This window comes from Macadamia integrifolia, unplaced genomic scaffold, assembly GCF_013358625.1.
Source record: "Macadamia integrifolia cultivar HAES 741 unplaced genomic scaffold, SCU_Mint_v3 scaffold1364, whole genome shotgun sequence".
NCBI lineage: Eukaryota > Viridiplantae > Streptophyta > Magnoliopsida > Proteales > Proteaceae > Macadamia > Macadamia integrifolia.
Genome location: NW_024868178.1, coordinates 149753 through 171425, shown reverse-complemented (window position 1 = coordinate 171425; position 21673 = coordinate 149753). Strand labels below are relative to the sequence as shown.

At 35.9% G+C, this 21673-nt stretch overlaps 1 protein-coding gene across 2 annotated transcripts; it reads left to right on the top strand.

Moving 5' to 3' along the window:
* The first annotated feature begins 2987 nt into the window (after positions 1-2987).
* On the top strand, positions 2988-21030 carry LOC122063580 (potassium channel SKOR-like). 2 transcript variants are annotated; one of them, XM_042627284.1, is made up of 10 exons: positions 2989-3005; positions 3286-3581; positions 6612-6692; positions 10491-10589; positions 10918-11139; positions 11743-11931; positions 18614-18689; positions 18804-19098; positions 19818-19939; positions 20757-21030. In XM_042627284.1, exons 2-10 carry the CDS (start codon positions 3321-3323, stop codon positions 20996-20998), a joined length of 1587 nt encoding a protein of 528 aa, XP_042483218.1. In that variant the 5' UTR covers positions 2989-3005; positions 3286-3320; the 3' UTR covers positions 20999-21030. The 2 variants fall into 2 exon arrangements, with proteins under 2 accessions (XP_042483219.1, XP_042483218.1); XM_042627285.1 differs by lacking the exon at positions 10918-11139 and having other exon boundaries at positions 2988-3005.
* Positions 21031-21673: the final 643 nt, after the last annotated feature.

Below are 21673 nucleotides of genomic sequence, written 5' to 3'. Positions count from 1 at the left end.
TTGACCAATATTTTTTACTCTATGCAAAAACCTTTGAATTAGTATCGTCCCAATATATAAGTATTTTATAGTACTTATTTTTATCTTGCTTAACTCTGCCCCAAAAATTGCAAACCAACATTCTTTCAATAATCATTAGTAAAGGCAGGATTGGCTGCTGTTGTATTGTCTGCTTCTGAAGTGTTATGTGTTTTTCTTTTCTCTCCTAATAAATTGATAGCCCTGATTGCCGATGCATATTTTTTTTGGCATTTCTCTGCTTCTCCTTAGCAGAAATAGTCCAACTTGTTTCCTTTTGTAATGTTTTGCATGGACTAATCCACAAACTACACAAAAAATATACAGGATTAAGGTTGGGAATTTTCTAGCCTTACACATTCGGACCTGATTTTACAAGTGAAACTAGTGACTATCCTGGGCACATCATTGGTACCAGTTCAAGGAGGGCTTTTCTCAGATCATCCTGAATTTGATTTGAAGACCAACCTCATTTAGTTTAAGACACGTGAAATGTGAAAGTCAAATTCATCAACTCCTAATCTTTCCTTCCCAATCCTTAGGTTAGTTTATTTCAGGTAGAGGCTGGAAATCGATGGATTACCATTGCCATTAATGTTGATGAAACTTATTGCGTTGGGGGATTTTGCATCAACAATTTATAAGAAAACAAACATTTGTCTTAGGTTTGAAAGATTTAAGACCATACCTATGCTAATAGGTTGAAGGAGCTTCATGTGGTACCCAGTAATGAGCAACTTGATGGATTAGTTGGATCCCTCCAAGTTGTGGGAGGACAAATACAATCCAATGAATTCTCCCTTCTTTTGTTGATTTTGTTTGCATAGAAGAGCTCTTACAAAGAATGTCATGGAGATCACTAGTGGTCCTGTTATCCTGATTCGTGAACTTGGTAATTTGAAGATTTACAGTTTGAAGGGAATCTGGGGAACAGTTACTCTGTCCATCTCTATAATAAACTGCAAAGTCATTGTTCAGCCATTAGCCAATCCCTGTTTGGCTTGCAATGCTTATTTTTAAGACTAAGGCTAAAAAAAAAAAAAGACATGGCTTCCTTATGAACCAACTAAAGGACAACCACTACTTGAATAGTCAGGCTAAAGACAGTTATAATTAATAGCTTCCCAACCTAGGACAGTCCAAATAAAGGCTAGCCATTGAGGTCTTGTTGCTAGAGTCTGGTACTTTCCCCTAAGGATTCCATAATGGTTGGCCCTTTTGAGCTGTGCTATCTTTTCATGCTTGAAAAGCCTGTTTCATTTTTATATGGCTGGGAAAGTGGATTAGCAGAATTTGGGAAATTCGGATACAACACGATTCTTCATGTCATGGCTTGTGCAGATCTATATGTTATGTTGGTTGCTTGATCTTGGATTGTTCCTGCAACTTTTGTCTTAAAGATAGACAATTTAAAATACCAAGTTCAAACTGCTCCAGCTGGAATTAGTACAAACTCCATTCTAGAGCTGTTTTAACTAAAATGTTGTGGAAGTTTGAGAGACATGTTACAACATATCAATTTTGGTCCTAGTGAATAGTGATAGGGTGGCAAAAATTTTGGCCTCAATATAAAACCAAATCTTGATTTTTGTGAAGGAGTATGTTATACAATATGAAGGGTGAATTTTTTTCCAGCTATAATTTTCAATTACGAAGGACTTGATTAAAAAAAAAAAAAAAAAATTTGGCCTGTTCCCCCCCCCCCCTGTTTGTTATATCTTGAGTTCTCAATAATGCATTCTTATAAAAATATGAAATCTTTGCATAGTCTTAACACCCAATCAGTAAAAACTGAATTGCCATGTCAATCACATTATCTTAGAGTTAGCAAATTGTGGCAATATAGATTGTTTTATATGGGATAATGCTTATTCTTAGAAGTTTTTGTATTTTTTTTTTCTTATGAAGTTCATCATTGATATTTTTGTGCAAATATCAAATTTTCTATTAAAGTTGCAAGTATAAAATAAAGACTGTCAAGAATGCAGAATTTAATTTGAAATAATCAACCAAGGAAATGAAAAAGTGGGGATTTCACCGTTTATATTATTGTTCTAGTTTCCTACTTGTAGATATATGTAGGTGCCAACAAGTTTCTATTGAGGTTTAAGATCTCGCTCTCGCCCTCCATCTCGCTAATCCAAAAAAGAGAGGTCCCGCCGAGATCATGTATTTTTTCCCAGTTGACTCTGTGGCTGGTCTCGGTGGCTATATGGTCTTTGTAGCCCCCTGAAAGTTGGTATTACCTATTTTAGGCCTTCTAAACACAATGGAAATTTCAGTTTTTTAAAATCAAACCTAAAATTGTACTTTGACTTCGTACCCTATGTAAGTAGTCTCTGACTCTTCGGACCTTAGGCTAGTATGCTCTATTTCACAATCCACAATCCACATTCCACAATCAACACATGACATAACATAATCATAAGAATTTAAAAGACATCATATATAAGAAAAGTAACTCCAAATGTGGGTGAGGAGGTAATATTATCTACTCTTTAAGCTTCAATGAGTGTAGGAATGGAGATCGTCAAGAAAAAGCACCAAAATCCTTGCCCTTGGTGTTTTTTCTTCAAAAAAGTAGAGAGAGAGAGAGAGAGAGAGGCGAGATTTGGTGAGATCTTGGAGAGATTTAGCGAGATCTCGGTCAAGTTCTTGTACAATTTGTATCTCGCCATGTATCTCGTTCGCCTTTTTGAAAAAACAAGATATTAGAGATCTCACCGAGATCTTGAACAATGGTTTCTATTGGGAGTCACTGGGATCATATACTACCTATTGTTATCATGGTCGTCACAAACATAGTTGTCAATGTGCGACACCTCGGCGTCTTGAACTCCTTGGTCGCCTAGGCGAGCGCCTTGGGACTTGGTTGTCTTGTTTGTGTCGCCTTACCTCTGGTTCCGCTCTAACTCCTTGGGTCGCCTAGACAGCATGACAACTACTGGTCACATCGTCTAGGTATTCACGACAACTAAGGCGCCCAGGTGAGTGACGCCTTGACAACTGTGATTTTTATTGTTTGTTTTGTTGTAGGGTCAGCGAAAGGATCTCTGCCCATGTAACACTTAGATAATATATGATTTGTTTATCACATTTGCTAGTAATTTCTTGTTATCATATTTTCATTATAAAAGTGTATGAAAACCGAAAAAAATTCTATTGGGAATATTTATATGCATGAGAAAAGTATACAGGAGCAAAAACACATTCATGATGTCTCTATTTTACAATTGGGCTACTGATTCTGTTATCTTTATGTTACAGGTTATGGAGATGTACATGCTGTCAACGTTAGGGAAATGATATTCATCATGATTTATGTCTCATTTGACATGGTTCTTGGTGCTTATCTGATTGGTAACATGACAGCATTAATTGTGAAAGGATCAAAAACAGAAAAGTTTAGAGATAAAATGACAGATCTGATCAAATATTTGAACAGAAACAAACTTGGCAAGGATATCCGTAATCAGATCAAAGGCCACTTGAGGTTACAGTTTGAGAGCAGTTACACTGAGGCTGCTGTTCTTCAGGACATCCCAGTGTCTATTCGCGCCAAGGTATAAGATGCAGTTGTACAAGTTCCATTTTTGACAGAAATGCTTAGTAGGTCACCATTAATATTTTACCTAAAATTTACTAACTTTTTTTCTTTGTTGCTTGAGAGTATCCTCTCAAATGTTTCAAGAAATTGGTTAATGTGCAGATAATGAGCTATCCTAATTTGTATATTTGCAGAAAATATGATGCATTTTCATATGTTTGCCATGTTGATCACAAAATTGAAGAACATTCTAGACATGGTTTTTTTCTATGGAATTTGGATATACCAGTTCTACATGCAGATAAGATTTGCGATTCTTAGAAAATGATTTGTCACGATATTCTGACATGTCAAGAAGTGTATACCACCACAAATATGAAAAAATCTTTATAATATGGATAGCTTTGTTCTTAGGGGCTTTTAAAGAGGGTTTTCTTGTGAAATGCCATGCTCCCAAACTGCTTATTAACTTTGAGAGACACATCTATGGTCCCTACATTTCTGTCTTTCTGATGTCGGTAAAAATTGATGTTACTAACGGTGAATTGCTCAAATACAGCTAGATAATATCAGGAGACTACTAAAAATAATTGTTACTTTTTTATTGATTAGGAAATTTGTAGAATTTATCAGAACAATTGAAGCTCTGCAGTATGATCTGTAAATATGAGCACAGAGAGTCGGACAAAACAGCATCCCAATTTGGGAAACAGGGACACAACTATGGAATTTAATTGATCTCAGATGCTATCCATAATAGGTCGTACAAATTTTGAAAGGTTCTCTTACATTAGGATTGCTCAATGGTTAGGTTATGGAAGCATACTTTTGAATCTCTTGCCTCCCTCTCTACGTTGGATAAAAGTATGTATTTATGTTACAAATGTGAAACAGTAAGAAGGTAGATATCAAAGTAAGGGGAATGCATACATGTATACATCATAGATATATTATAATGTGTCTTAGTAATGCAAGTAAGGTAAATGATCAAAGATAAATTTAAGATAGAAATTAAACATCCGGTATGAACATTTTGTGGTAACTTATTTGCAAGAGACGCACAGCCTTGTCCAATAGGTGTTCAATGCGATGTGCCTAAGAAGTGAGAAATCTACTGTGACAAAGAACCTTACAAATCATAGTTCTGACAGAAATTTTCAACCTCGGGATGCTGTTGTAGGAGACTAAAGGCTTTAAGCTTCCATGATTCTTCGTAAATTCACAAACAATAGCTAGGGCTTGAAGCATATCCAAAGTATAATGTGCATCTTAATTGATAGTTTCAAGATAATGGAATGTCGTGGCGTAGATAAAATCTGATTTTTACTTGGTGTATTGTAAGCATAAATGAGAAGTTATAGTGGCTGATTCAGGAGTGTGAAGGCATTTGTCCTTATCATACAATCACCAGAAGTTGAAGGGGGTCAGTTGAAATTCAAATTAATAATTTGGATCCTATGTCAAAGTGATGTGACTAGAGAGGAAGGTAGTCTAGTTTAATTAAGAGATAGTTGATTTTTCCTTTAATGAGGCCTTGGTGTGGTAGTCTTGGTTAACTTATTATACATCGAACCATATCTGTAAGCAATATTTTTTATTGGCAGGAAATAAAGGAGTCAATCAGCATTTCAAGTTATAAAATAGAATACTGGCTATTCATATTACAATATCTATCACAAGTAAAAAAGGCTACTTATTAATTTAGTCCAGAATATTCTTAATGGAAAGTTGAAATTTTTAAGGGAATCATGTCATGCAATAAGGGATTGATCTTAATTGGATATTGATGTATTGCTTCATGGATTCAAGGAAAACAGAATAATGGTTTGAGAAGTTAATGCAAATCAGGGTTAGAAATCTGTAGCTAGCTTGCTAAATGGACCCCTAAAGTTAACCTTCTAATTATAGCAGTTTCGCAAATCACTTTCGAAGGTATAGTACTGCACTATTGAAACAATTAACAAATAATGTAGCAAAAAATTTTAGAAATATGCCGAACTGCTGTAGTGTTGTAAATAATATACGGAACAAGAAAATAGTATGAAAACAGTATCTTCTTCAGACCTGTTCTCAGATTGATCCACGAAGGTCTACAAAATTTCAACCTAAGAGAAGCTTTCAAGGTTAAGACGCTGACTATGGACCCGTTGAGATCACCCAATAGAAATCGAAAATAAAATTTAAAAATTAAGAAAAAATATCTGAAACAAGACTTATGGATCAACTTCAGGCCAGCAATGTCTGGAAATAAAAAGAAGCCCATGGGTCCTGACTGCATCAGAAGTTTTCTGTTTGGTCCAAGTTAGGTGCTAGCTAGGGGCCAAATAGATTGTAACTCATTTGGTACTTACTATAGTGAATTTCCATCACAGTACCTACAAGATCCTTCAAGCTAACTATCAAACATGACAAACTACAGGTAATTGCACCAAGTAAATCAGCTCTCCAGGTTTTATAGGGAACATCCAAACCTCGAAATACCTAACTTTAACTCTATTGTAAATTATGAACTAACCATAAATTTTGAGTTGTTTGAAAGAAAAACTGACTTATAACTCTTATTTACAATGGGATAGAAAATAGATACTTCTTAGCACAATATTTTACTTAACTAGGCTTCATATTTTGATAGATTTGGCATGCCAATTCCTAGTTGTATCATTTATTCATGTCAATTGCAACAATATTAGTTGGTTAGCGAATACATAGTTTAAAGGAATCTCATGGAGAGTTTAATCAACTATTAAATACTAAGAACCTTTTGTGTGATCTTCTCTTTCTCTTGCCTTTGTGTGCATCTCTCTCTCTCTCTATATATATATATATATATATGTGTGTGTGTGTGTGTGTGAAGCTCTATTTTGAATCCAGGTTGCATCTACTGGTGAAGAAATCTATATTTTGCTTGAACCATCATTTTACTCAAAGACTTCTAAAATTTGCTACCTCTTGTACCTATGATATCCTTGATGGAGCCTTTCTTTCTTTTCTATATGACTTGTGTTTACTGTTTCGTACTTGAACCATAAAAAATTCTTCATTGCAGATTTCACACAAGATATACAAGCCGTTCATTGAAAAGGTTTCTCTTTTTAAAGGATGCTCTACAGAATTCATCAATCAGATTGTAAGTTAGTTGTGGATAATTTGATTACGAATAATTTCATATGTTGACATTAGAAAAATCTTGGTCTATATTTTAATAATCTCGATCCTCGAAACTTGAATTCACAGAAAACTGACAGCATAATTATTGTTTGGCAAACACCAAACCAATCAATTTGATGCAATTCTTCTTTTCCATTTGTTTTGTGGTTTTCTCATACAGCTACAGATGCTCTGTACTTGTAGGAAATTAAGAAAAACATAAAAAGAAACTGAAACCATATGTTAGTTTTTCTGCAAAATATGAACTCAACTAGAAGTGAAGCAGTTTAATTCTATTCAGGCTTATAAAATAAGATAGTGATTGTTTTGAAGACTGCGTGGGGTCGTAGCTTCTAAAAAATTGAGGATTGTAAGAAGGCTATTCAGGACCAAAATATGATACTCATTTTGGGTAGAATCTATTGACAGATCTTATGCTTGTAAAGGTCTTCAATTCCTCTTTGTCATAAGCTTCAAAGTATTGCATGATCCCAATCTAGCTTGCTGGCCATGGTATTGAAACATAATTCTGGTGCTTTGTTTGTGTGTGCGTGTGCGTGTGCGTGGGTGTGATGTCTGTGTTTGTGTGTGTTCGTACACACCCATATGTGTGTAAGATAATAGGCTTCTGATCTAAAGTTTTGGTGGTGTTTGGCCCATTCTATCGAGATCAATGGCCTATCCAGTCTTAAAGTGGGGGAACCTTGACTGTTAGTTTTGAGTGAGGAGTGGTTATGGAGAGCTGATTGATTAGCTCTCTCGCATTATTTAAATTAATAATGCTCCATTGACACTATTGTGCTTCCTTGAGCACCCTCTTTATTCTTGTTTACTAATTCCACAATATTCTAATTCTATTAATATTTGGTTATTCATTCTAGTACATAATGTCTTCTAACTCTTTCTAGAAACTCCTATAACTACTGCATCTTCAGGCCTATCAACTTTAGCATCACCTAAAAGCTGCTACGTCTGTTTTGACAGGCCATCAACATTTTGAATGCTCCACTTAGACATTCCAAATTTTCTATTTGGGTTCCAAGTACGTAGTCATCCAACTGATGTCTTAAAACTAGGAAAACCTGTGAAATCCACTGAATTTGAAATTGAGGTTTGTTATTTTGTTACTCGTAAGATCTTCTCAGTGTAATATTTCTCACAATATATTGTACTAAGACCAAGAATGTTCCAAACAATTAATTTCTTTATGGAGGGGGAGTGAGAGCATACTTCACCTCCTTTGTAAACTTCCTTCTAGTCTTATCTTGTTCAAGAAATACCCTAACAAAGAGACATTTTTTTTAAATACTTTTCTAGAGGTGGATGCTTAGAAGAACCTTGTTGTCCATCAGGGTTCTCCTTGGGCTGTTGGGTGCTACACGTCTCCTTTAAGCATAGGAAGAAATCTCTTGCATATTCTTCTGTCATAAGGAGAAAAACTTTAATCCTATTCTTTCCTCAAGAGCTTGGTTATTAGCCTCCTTACTTGAGACCAAATCATTGCTATTTTTCTAAGATGTAATGACCATTGGGGTACATAACCTCCCTCGTTCATGGCTCCCTTTCCCAACAACAAGAAAAGATTTGAAACTTCACATTATTATGGGAACCGTAAGTCTTATGGACCAAACCTACTTGGTTCAGAAACCCTTCCTTTGGTGGTTTTGATCATAGCTTTTGTACCCTTTACTCTTTTAACTGAGGTATAGACCTTATTGTTTTTCCATCCCTGAAGTTTCATCATCTCTCTTTCTCACTCTGAAAGTGATGTAAAATGAATGTAGGTGGGGCTGCAAGGGCTATTGACAGTTTCATCTGTCTCGTTAGAATCCATTTGTCATTGTATCTGCATTTGGTTATGCAAATGCTCCTCAAGTTTGTATCCACGGTTTTTTCAAAACCTAAATAGCACCTTTCCAAGTCCTTTTTTTTAATGCTTTCTTTGGGGAAGGGGGGTTTGGCTGAGGTTACAGAACGGAAGGAAATAGCCATGAACAAAAGGGTTTAGGGCAGTGCTCACTCACCCACGTCAGTTGCTATAATGGATTTGAGGATATTGAGGGCAGAACTTGACCAACTTCTCTCCTGAGGTAGAGAAGACCCGAATCATGCTGGTCAGTCAACTTCCTGATTGACCTTTCTTTGGGTGTTGGAAACCTCTATAATGAGATTTTTCTTATGTACAGGTAGACAGATTTCTACTGTCCAAGCTCTATTGGAAGAACTGCCTGAGCAGTTTTTGACACACATGCGGTGCAGGGACATCAAACCCCGTATTTCCGATGAAGCCGAAACTTCAAATCAAGGATAAAGTTGATAAATCATCATATACTTGTGTATAAAAATTAGACTAGAAGGCAAAAAAGTTTAGTGGAGAATCGGTGGGTGGATGGATGCATGGTGTTCTTTATGTATCTACTCCTTTCTTTCTCCATTTTTTATGCCACCGTCTCTCTGTGATCCTTATTTTCTTGATGTATAGAATCTAAGGCCTAGGCTCTTTGTCTATATCCTTTTAAATGATAAATAAAAAGTGAAAAGGTAGTTGGACAAGAAATTTTTGTTATTTTTAGCATAACACTAGTATATGGGTACCAATGTACCATGGGTGCTTAAATTCTATGCAAAACTATGGTTGTTGGTGCATTTCTCTTAGGCTTCATTTATGCATTGTAATATAGTTTTTAAGGCGGTAAGGCGACGGAGGCGTTTGAGGGTATTTCGGAGCGACTTAGCGATAAGGCGGGCATAAAGCGTCGCCTTATCGACTAAAGCGTTCTTGTGTAATTTTTTTATAAAACCAATCTATTTGGCTCAAATCCTAGTTGAATCCTATTGCTCATATGTTAAATAAATATTAAAGGTTCATATTCATACCAATGTAAGATATTCATCAAGAAAACAAATCAATAAAGTGAATAAACTAAGTTCATCTTCATCAATCATCAATCATCAATCATCATAACATATTAACATATAATATAAATACATAATTTTGAAACAAAGTTATAAATATAAAGAAAAGAAGACATAAAAAATACAAGTATTTATTATACTTACCTCTATGATGCCAAAATGAGTGCCTAAGCCCTAAGGTCGTCCACTATATTTCTACTCTTGTCAAAGAAGAATGAAGCTTACCATTGCCGGAGCAAAATGGTCGACTGGATCAGTGGTTCTTCCTTGTTCCTTGATTCCTTCTCAAAGCCCTTTTTTAAAACCCTTGACAAAATCCAAACCCTGTTTGTGAATCGTGTTTTTGTTTTGTTTGTTTTGGTTATTTTTTGTGGAGTAAAGCTGATCCCATACATTTCAAGTGTTAACAAAACCATACACCTACCAATAAAAAATCTATTATTGGAAGCTTCATCAAGTAATTTTAAAATGTATTAAAAAAAAAAAAAAAAAAAACCCATAAGGCGCCATTTCATGTAAGGCGGAGCACTGCCTTACCATCTCTAGACCGCATTAGTGCCTTAAAAACTATAAAGTTGCTAATGTAATACATAGATAAGCTAGTCCTGATTCAGATGGATTGTTCATTGCTTTCAAATTGATTTTATGAACACAATTTATTTTTCTTTCAGACTAATTCAAATAATTCACTTGTTTCATTATATCCATGAACAAAAATATATCCTATTCTAAATTTCTATTTTCTTTTTATTTTCCATTATTCATTCTCAGCTCAATTCTGAATTATATGCAATATTAGGAGCACATAGTCAACTAAATTGATGGAACTTGGAACATTATCTTACACATTCTTCCCTAGCAGGTAATCAAGCTCCATGAAGAACTTTTTCTCCCGGGTGAAGTAATTACGGAACAGGGCAGTGTAGGGGATCAACTTTATTTCGTCTGTCACGGTGTGCTGGTATTAGTCATTTATCCTTCAATTTAAAGTTTTAAGTAATTGTAGGGGATCCACTTTATTTCATCTGTCATGGTGTGCTGGTATTAGTCATTTATCCTTAAATTTTAAGTTTTAAGTAATATTATTGTGTAATAACTCCTCACATACATTGAGTTAGTTAATTGTCTCCTCTTAGAGTTATTTCTGCCTGTATTTGTATTAGTATTGGACATAGGATTTCCCTTACTGGTTTTCTAAATTACGTTTATTTTATTTTTCCATTTCTAAGACTCAAATTTTGTATTGCGCGTTTTCAACAATGTATACAAATCTATGATGATATCTGCAGGAGTTGGTAGGCATAGGGGAAGACGGATTAGAGGAGACTATTTCACTTCTGCACCCTCATAGATCATTTGGGGAACTTTCTATTCTTTGCAACATTCCGCAACCTTATACAGTTCAAGTTCGGGAACTTTGTAGGCTCCTGCGGATTGATAAACAATCTTTCACAAATATTCTACAAATATATTGTTTTGATGGTAGGACAATTTTTGCCAACCTTCTAGAGGTAATTTATCCATAGCCATTTTTGTTGAATCAATTTCCTTTGTTGGCTTTACTAATTTTTCTGTTTAGCCCATGAAATTAGCTTTTCAGAAAGAATGGATAGAGATATTCTTAATGCTTTCCAGGGAAATTTTGTTGGAATGTTCACTGTCCAACCCAAAAGCTTAGGCTATTAGGCAGAGAGGCCCAACTGGTATATGGAGGCATATAAGGTCCAGAGTTTTCCAATGTGGGATTATTCCCAATACTCCTCAAGTGTTGACCTATTTTGGGGCAGTACATATGGCATGTGTGGACTCTCTTTTTTGGGTGATCGTACACGGTTGTATTATTAAGTAGTGGGTCTAATGGCTCTGAGACCATGATGAAATGTCCAACCCAAAAGCTTGAGCTACTAGATGGAAAGGCCAACTGGTATATGGAAGCATCCAAGATCCCATTGTTTTCCAATGTGGGATTATTCCCAACATTTAATTTTTTCTCTCTCTCCTTGCAATGGTCATAAGAAATATTTGTTTGAAGCAATTATGTTTTTTCTTCATGATTATTACTCATGTAAATAAATTTGTGTGCAGACTATCTCTAATAGCCTATTAACTGACAGGGAAAGGAATCCAATTTTCGGATAAAGCAGTTGGAATCTGACATCGCACTTTATATTGGAAAACAAGAAGCTGAGCTTGCGTTGAGGGTGAACAATGCTGCTTATCAGGGAGACTTATACCAACTAAAAAATTTGATCCAAGCAGGAGCAGATCCAAATAAGATAGATTATGATGGAAGATCACCCTTGGTGAGTAACCAGTGAAAAGTTGTTGTCATAACCACGTTAAGTTTGTATTTTTGCTTCTGTTCTAAGCATTAATTTGGTTGCCGAAAATCTAGAAGGAATTCATAATCTGGTTGGAGTTTAAGTCGACTTGGAGTTTGCATTTATTGAAACCATTTTTCTTTCTTGTACTTGTGGTTCAAATTTCATTCTACATGGTTTCTGACTTCGTCAGACCAGTGAATGATTTTGGATCAGCACCTTTCTCAAATATCCTGGTTGAAGCATGTAATCTATGGTGTTGGATAAGTTTCAGAACTCAAAGATGGATATACATTAAACGTAGATACTAGTGTTATGATCAGTATGTGTGAAGGAACTTAGAACTGCAATATCCTTTTTTTCATCAGTTAACCAATATTATAAATTAGATGCTTTTGCATCCATTCAATTTTGTCCAACACTGTGATGAACTACAACTCAAGTAGTTGCCAGAATTGTCAGTGAAATGATGCACTCCGAAGATTCTTAAATTTTGTTTGCTGCAATTGCTTTCTTTGTTGTTATAACTCACTAACAGGACAAAAGAATTGGCAATTCATTTGAAGTGGACAATCAATAGTTTTGTGTATTCATGGACAGTTACAGTAACGGTTCATAAGTCAATAATTCTGATGGATGCTTCTTCCTTATAATCTGCAATTTAATTTCTTCATAATCTTTTGAACCCCTTTTTATGCACAGGCTGTGTACAGTTTGGTGCATCGGGTGCTTCGTTCAGTAAGGGGATAGAAATGTTATTACACACTCCCTTCTCTCCCCCATCTGACTGTTGAAGGGACAGCGAAGTATGTACACAGCCATGCACATAACTTTTTTCCTTAAATCTTTTCTTACATGTTTTCACACTTCATCTGATTCTTCCTTACAGTTTCTGAAAAACAGTCTGGAACCAACCTACTAAGAGGACTGTTCTTGGTTGAACATGATTAATATTTTTTTTTGGTTCTGGAAAACCAAATCCAAAATGAAACATTCTGAATAGTGTCTCTAGTTTTTCCACATATTGATCTTCGTAGCTTTCATTTTCTCTTAAATAATTATTTGCAAACCTGTAAAATTATAAAATGAAATGAATGGCTGAATTTAAATAGTTGGTGACTCATGTGAGTCAAACAAAGTCACTTCAAATCACGTTATCCTATTTGTTATATACAATATGGGACGAGGTTAGGTATGCTGCCGGCTTTCCTGGAGCTAGCAGCTCAACCAATGGGAGAGGAGGGCTGGGCTGAGAGGGACATAGTGGACTTTTCTAGGAGGAGGAGAGAGAGAGACACAGATCTGGGTATACTGGTGGCATACCCAGCCTTTTCCATTTATATACGTAAATATCGTTAAAAACAAAAATAGAACAGAGAAATACAGAAAAAATATGGGGAAATTTCAGAAAATCAAAGAATCACAAATCCATAAATTTGGTTGTTCAGTAGATGGGGAAGACAATAGTTATAATACATGCAGGTGGTTATAGATCATAATTACTGTCTAGGACAATAAATTTGGAAGAACATGGGAAAATTCAGAAAAATTAAAGAATCACAAATGCAATTTAAACATTCTCGTAGAATAGGACATATTGGAAGAAATGTACCAAATACTCAAGTATTTGAAGTCTAATGCTAGAAAGGGTTGTTGTTCACCAATCATAATTAATTGAGAATTGAAGCATACACTGATGCATATTGGGCTGAGTCTATGATGGATAGAAGAATCACATCAGGATAGTGCAAGTTTGTGGATGGGAACTTAGCCACAGTGATGACAAAGCTGCTATAAATTATAATCTAGTTCATCATGACTGTATTAAGAATATTAAAGTTGTTCGTCAGTTCATAAAAGAAAAGATAGACTCTGGGTGTATCTGTCCTCAACGCACAACCTTTTCATACTCTTCTAAGCAAGCTGGGCTTGCATGGATCTATTCTTCCCCAACTTGAGGGGGGGGGGGGTGTTAGAATAGTAGTCTATGGGGTCATATATGTATTTATATGGTCTCATATCCATCGTGTTATTTACCCCAACATCATAAGGGTATTTTTATATATTACTTGTTTACATAAATATAAATGAATACAATCTAGGTCTACGAACAGTTCACAGCCTTCTCTCCCATCTCTTCTCCTCCTTCCTCTTTTCCCTCCTTTTCTTCCAGAGAGCTGAACTGGTTCTGCATCTTAACAGTCCTGGTCCTTCCCTAATATTATTTGCAACTTCTTTCTTCCCGTTCTCCTCTGTAATCTCTTCCCTGCATGTATTGATTTGATGTATATCTTTCCAAAGCAACTGTTTGGTTTATTGCATTACTTTTAGTGTAGTGTGAGTTGATTCTACCAATTCTAGAACCAGGTATGTAAAGAATAATCTGTTGTTTCATGGTGCTATACTGTGGATATGCTTTTTGATTACATTGAGTATGTAATTGCGGCTTAAAGTACTGTTGTAACTGTTGTTTCTCTTCCAGGCTCTTGGGTATCCTCTAGATGTCTTGTACTTTTGTCTGACCCATGTGGTGTGTGATATGTCTGAGTGCCTATTTAAGTGTTGAATTGTCCAACCCAAAAGCATAAGTTATCTGATCGAGAGGCGCAACTGGTATATGAAGTCATCTAAGGTCCTAGATTTTTCTAATGTGAGATTATTCCTAGCACTCCCCTCACGTGTTGGTACTGCTTCAGGTGGCAATATATGTGGCATGTGTGGGCCATTTTTTTGGATGACTATATACAAATGTATTATTTAGTTAGTGGGCCCGGTGGCTCTGATACCATGTTGAAGTGTCCAACCTATAAGCTTAAGCTTAGGTGGTGCCCAACTGGTAGATGAAGTTATCTAAGGCCCCAGAGTTTTCAATCCATGATTATTCTTTACATTAGGACCCTAGTTGTGTACCACTAATGTTACAATATAAATCCCAATGGGGAAGTTGATTACTTGAAAATTATCAAGCCAGTTATAACTTATGTTGTTGTGAGCCAGTTTATACATTCTATCCTCCAACACAGTCTCAGTGCTCCAAGCAAAGGTCTTTATCGGCCAAATAATAGTGATGATATTAAATGAATTGAAAATAGAATTAAAATTCAAAATACATTGTTTTGTGTTTTACTTATTTTGTCTCCCGTAAGTGTTGAACGTGAGACCTTTCTGATTTTTTTTTTGGTAAATAAAATGTGGGAAAATTTTAGCCCCACAGTGGATATGGAAGAGAAGGTTGTACGGTTACATATTGGAATGGGAATTACAAGGGTAAGGTTTTATGAAAGAAAATCTCAATATGCTCGTTTTTTTTTTTTTTTTTTTTTTTTTGGGGGGGGGGGTGGGTGCTTGGGTTTTATTTTCACAAGCACATACGCCGATCCGGGGTGGGCCAGGTCATACAATGGCGAGGCGGGGAGCTAATGGGTTTGTTTTGTGCTAGTAGTCAGATTCAGGCTCGGAAAAAAAAAATCTTTGGCCAATATTTGATCAGGCTTTATTGATGTTGGTTGTTGTTTTCCCGACATTGGCATTTGATTATTAAATATCGGATAGAGCAGATTCAGAGATATGGTTTGTTAGGAACTTAAGCAACATATCATGAACCCTATTTGACGACTCAATGACATTGACAATTGTACATTGTACGTTGGCTGGGATTCGTTGGACGATGGTAACGGCTAGTTTTTAGTGTCTTCTCTCTTCAAGAGACATCTCTTGAATCCTTTTGGACGAGTGGACCAAGGGGTATCTCTCCTCTATAAATAGAGGATGTCGCTTACACTTTAGGTGTGATTGTCTTAAATGTCTTCCTCCCTTCTCTTGTTTGTTTATCCAACACATTGTTGTTATTCTTCTTTGAGTTACTTGATTTTCCAATTCTCCTTTCAAAGTCTTTTTCAAGCCTCTGCATAACTTTGTAGCACTTGAGGAGCCGCAATAAGATAGTGCCCTACTACTTGCGGAAGCCAAGGGTTGTTTTATCCTGGAGACCAATTTGCACTTGTCCCGATTGCACCATTGGGGGTGTCAATGGTCTTTAGGGCAGCATCAAGTGACGTGACGTGACGTGACTTAGCCCACATTCCCTCTTTCCAAGAGTACCATTTGAAGCATCAGCAAGTGCGTTGTCGGAAATCTCCTACCAAGGTGTTAGTCTGATTGTTTGGCTACTTGCATTACAGATAAGTTTTGGTTCTCTCTTACAAGCATTATTGTTCTTATTTTTTTTTTTTTACTACAAAAATCTAGATATTGAAGCTATTCAGATGTTGATTGTTTGGTTTTCTGGTTGATAGAAGCTCCACTACAAATTGTATGCTTTGTCTTTGGAAAGCTAGTTGTGATGATATAAGAACCAGGAAATCAGTACTTACAAGAGTAAAGAGGAAGAAAGAGAAGAAAGGAAGAGAGAAGGGAGAGAACAAGATTGGAGGAGGAGAAACCATAGAGCTTGCGGTAAGATTCAGAATAGCCTACCATGAGCCTAGGTCCAGATACTTATAAATTAATAACTAGAAAATTACATGGACAGAGACAGAACATAATTACAACTAAATCCATTACAACTCAACCCAACCAGTAATAAAGACATAACATGAAACACTTGTAGCTTAGAAGCATAAGCAGCAGAATGTGGTGGCTCATTCTAGCACTGAAGCAGAATATAAGGCAATGACACAGACAGTTTGTGAAGTTGATGTAGTTGAAGATTATCCTTAAGCAAATGGGCTTCATAGTTGTTGGATCTATGAATACTTACCATTACAATCAGGTAGCTAGTGATATACTAAAAGGATATATAGAACTCCATTGCCAGTTCACTTGAGATGCAGCCATGACAAAAATGGTCTGATCCATTTTGAACTCTTAAGATCAATTTGGAGATGCAGTCACCAATTTTGAGAAATAAGTTCAAAGTTGGGTATGGTGATATATTTATGTTTCAATTGAGAGGGTGGGGGAGCATTCAAATATATGAATGCTGCTGCTGCAAAGGAATTTTTTTTTTTTTTTTTTTTTGCCATATGACTGAAATAGTGACAGAGCCAACTATTCTTTCCAAATTCCCCTCCTTTCTATGCTCTTTTTTCTATAGTTCTCTTATTTTTACATTACCATCAAGTTTGATTCGGTAAATGCAAAATTGGATTATCTAGGAACTAAAACAATTGTTTGGGGGAAACTAAGAAATCTAGAAGTTGGTCATTATCATGAATAACAGCACGGAAGGCTCTTTAACTTATGGATAACGGATTTCAAGGTGTGGCTTGTGACAAAAGCCTGCTGCTCTCCAACTTTGCACTTTTGACTAAATCTAAATTCTGAGAACTGTCAGGATTTCTGCTTGGAAAAACTATATCAAAAGACATGTGAAATAGCCACACAGGACTGTTATCTTCTTTTACTTCATCATTATAAAGCAACAACGACAACTCAGCCTTACCCTAGTAAATAGGCTACATGGATCTGGTGAAAGACAGCAAAAGAAAAGAAAAGGTAAAAGGGAAGGCACACAACACAACAAAATAGAAAAATATGACTTAAATGGAGTCGGTTACATGGATTCTAGCCCTCCAAACGGATCTAGGCGAGGTCATACTTGGGACAAGACTTAAACTATGCATGTATTTCCTCACTATTTATGTGGTCATCTTCGGCCTTCACCTAGATGTTTTTGCTCTTTCAATCTAAATCAGGTCACTCCTCCTTACTGGGGCATCCATAGGCCTCCATTGAAATTCATCATTATAAAAGAACCAAGTAAAAAAAATTAAGATCACGAAGATGGAATATCCATGGATACAGTTAGGAGGACATATTTTGTTATTGATGCTTCAATTAGAAAAATATGGAATGGTAAGGAAGAAGATGAACTAGCATACTGAAAACCTGATCTCAGTTCCGACCATTTGTAATTTATTGAGGTCATTTCCAAGCATCGGTTGTTTTCCACCACCTGATTACTTATTTTTATCTTTCATTAGTACAACCACAGTTGAATTGTTATACTTAATGATTTCCCATTGATCTTGTGCCCATTTCTCTGCTTACATTTGATTATTTAAGGCAACACATAAGGGTGATGAGGGGAAAAGCTTGGTCCAAGTTTTGGATCAAGGTTATAGGTATTCTCCTGATTATGTGTTTCAGTCCATTATAAGAATTGCATATGCATACCAGGGAATTATTAGCATCAATTGATACAATTTTTTCAATTCCAACCATTAAATGTTGGATAGCAGTTGATGTATCATCAGGGTCACTCTACAACCTCTTTTTATGAGATTATGCATTGAAATGAATGCAGTGGATTGAGTGGAATGTGTGCTACTATATAGTTGCAATGCCACCCTCAACTCTTTTCTTTTGTTTAATTGAAGAGTTTCGACTGAAGTATAGGCAATGAATTATTATTCCTAAATTACCATACAGACTATTTGGCCTTGGTTCCATATCTCTATCGTTTGATGTACTGTCAGCAGCCATAAGCTTATGAGTTTGATCCCTCATTTCCCATGGATGAGGAAAGTTATCAAATAATAAAATGATTATTGTAACTTTGGTATTTTTTAAGAATATTATTGAAAAATCTGTTGACTGTACACTTCACTATAAATGAAGGAAATATGTCATTTCATGATAAATTTGCTTTTGATTTCAACAGCATCTTGCCGCATCAAGAGGCTATGAAGATATCACAAATTTCCTTATCCAAAAAGGTGTGGATTTCAACATTTCAGGTAACTTTCTTATGCAGTTTTCTTGCAGGGTTTTTCAATATTCTTTCACTAGATTATGGATTTATCAACAGCAATATCCTATTAATATTTAATCTTCTGTATTTCTATCATTAGATAAGTTTGGAAATACACCTCTACTTGAAGCCATCAAGAATGGGCATGACCGGGTGGCATCTTTACTAGTTAAAGAAGGAGCATCCTTAAACATTGATAATGTTGGAAGCTATCTGTGCAATGTTGTTATAAGGGGTGATTCAGATTTCTTGAAAAGATTATTGGCCAATGGCATTGATCCAAACTCTAAAGACTATGATCACCGAACACCACTCCATGTAGCTGCTGCAGAAGGTTTATATTTGATGGCAAAAATTCTGATAGAAGCTGGTGCAAATGTTCTCTCAAAGGACAGGTATCACTGGGTTCTTCTTGTTGGTTTGATTAGTTTTCCATTTTTATTTGTTCCTTAAATCAGGCTCACTTTTATTTCCACAAAATATTTATCTGAATTTGTTGAAAGGACTGTCTAAATGACACATCTGTAGGTGTTTTTAGAACTTCTCCAGTTCTCTTTTTGATTGCCCCTTAAAATAATTTGAACTACTATAAAAAACTGTCATTGTTTGCAGATTTTCCGAGTACACATGAAATGACAAGATTTATACTCATTGAAAAAAAATATGTTATACTAAATGGGCAAAAAAGTGAGGTTACAGATTATGTGACACCTTCAGGAGTGTCAATTAGAAAATCCTATGTATAATGATGTGAAGTCAAAAGAACTGCAGATTTGCATGCTTTTCTTCACAATGTCAGCTTCAATGGTGCTTGATGTTTCTTCTGGACCACTTCTTTGGATTTATCCAAGTATACAGGCAGCTCATTAGCATCGTCAAGAAAGCCTAAGATAAAAGATTTCATTTAAATACTTAGGGTCCATGATTCTGCCTGTACACTTAGATCTGTCCCAGCAAATCAGGTCCCTAAGATAGTTACATTGAATGAAGTAAACTGGAGAGAATACAAATAAGTGAAACTAATATTCAATGTAGAACGTGAATATTTAGTCTCTACATTTATTTGATTGGTAAATTCTGAGAAGATGATGTTACAATTTTCTGCCATTTGCAGATGGGGACACACTCCACTTGCTGAAGGCCATATGTGTGGCAACAAGAATTTGATCGTGCTACTGGAAGGCGCAAAGTCTGTCCAGTTGTCTAAAAACCCTGAATACTCTCAAGAAGTTCGAGGTATCATCGTTACTCTATTTTCATGCTTCTGTTGAAACAAAAGAAACTAAAAAAAATTAAAGATTAAAAGGTCCAGAAAAAAAAAAAAAAAAAAAAAAAAAGATGCTAAATAATTGCAAACTGATTACCATCCATTCCATGGGGGTTATCCCCAGATATTCAGTTCAGTTCTGATGAGACTCCCAGTTCCTGTGTCACCACTTAGGGTTTGCTCCGATTCGTGTTGTTTTTTGCTTGATTACATTTATTAAGTTTGGTTTCAATGTGACATATGCGAAGTTCATAGTGGAATTCAACCTTTACATTAAGAATTGTTGCTTATTCTAGCGGCTCAACCAATGGGAGGGCTAGGATGAGAAGGACATACTGGACTTTTCCAAGTGGAGGAGAGAGACATAGATTTGATTATAACAACAGCATACCCAGCCTTGTCCCTATTTGTGGGTTTTAAGGTAGAATGTGAAACACATTGCACAGCCCAACACTATGCGCTTAAGATTGGTTGGGCCATATCTCCTTAGATGGAGAAACGTTATATTCCCACAAACCCTCACAGTTGCTGTGCTTCAGGTGTCCCACAGAAGGGAAAATGTTGCTCTTTCTCAGATAAAAAGAATAAGAATTTCAAATTTTCTCATCTAGTACAAGCTATTTGGAAACTCAAAGATAAAAATCCTTAACATTTGATGGTGAAAATTTCCGTTACATCAACATTTATTTTAACTTGTTACGGTGAACTTGCGTTGCTTGTCATAAGTTTATGTTGCTGATCCCATCATTTTTTGCAAGTTATTAACAACCATATTGTTCTAAACAGATAAAAAGCATGCACATGGGAAATGCACAGTGTTTCCCTACCACCCATGGGATTCCAAGGATAAGAGAAAAGGGATTGTTCTGTGGATTCCACGAACCATAGAGGAGCTCATCAAGATGGCAGCAGAGCAATTAAAATGTTCGGCGGATTCCTGCATTTTATCAGAAGACGGGGGTAGAATCCTTGATGTGAACATGATTAATGATGGTCAGAAGCTGTACTTGATCTGTGAAACTCAGTAAACATGATGAAGAATTTGCCTGTTACCATTTGATATTTGGGCATCTCGGCTCTGTCGTTTCAAAATACCAACCTAAATTCAGGAAAAAAAAAATTCCCACGAAAAAATTTCTTTTGCTCATTGTAGAACAAAATATAGTTACATTTCAACAATTACATTTTTTTCTTTTCTTCTCCTCCTACAAAAAATGGGCAGTACAGGGAAACCTTCTGTTCCAGAGAACAGTACCGACTATTAGCACTACTCCCTGCATGTGATACATGTATCTCTTGCTGTCTCACTATGTGCTGATATTGGAACTAGTGACTTTGACCTAATCCAAAGAAAAAGATCCGTTGCAATACCTGCATAGAGATCCAGAACCAACTGTAAATGATTCCTTTGGAGATCGTTTTCAATAAATAGCAATTTTATTAACAAAGCTACCCAATACATGGAAGAGAAAGAAACAAAATGGCAGTACAAAATGTTGCATCTGACAAAGGATTAACTGCCCAATACAGTCTAGGTTAGGTGTTATATTGGAATCGGTCAACATAATGCAAGGGTAGTTTTGAGAGATGTTCAGAGACGCAAGGTGCACAAAGGATACACATGGATAAGCTTAGGGTACATGCAAACTACTATTTGAAGCATACTACACCATAAATAGCTATAATTAGGTCTGACCGTAGGA

Coding starts and splice junctions, on each gene's coding strand:
- LOC122063580 (XM_042627284.1), top strand. CDS start 3,321: ATGATATTCATCATGATTTATGTCTCATTTGACATGGTTCTTGGTGCT. Junction 11,932..18,613: donor ATGATGGAAGATCACCCTTG/GTGAGTAACCAG, acceptor TGATTTCAACAG/CATCTTGCCGCATCAAGAGG. Junction 19,940..20,756: donor ATACTCTCAAGAAGTTCGAG/GTATCATCGTTA, acceptor TGTTCTAAACAG/ATAAAAAGCATGCACATGGG.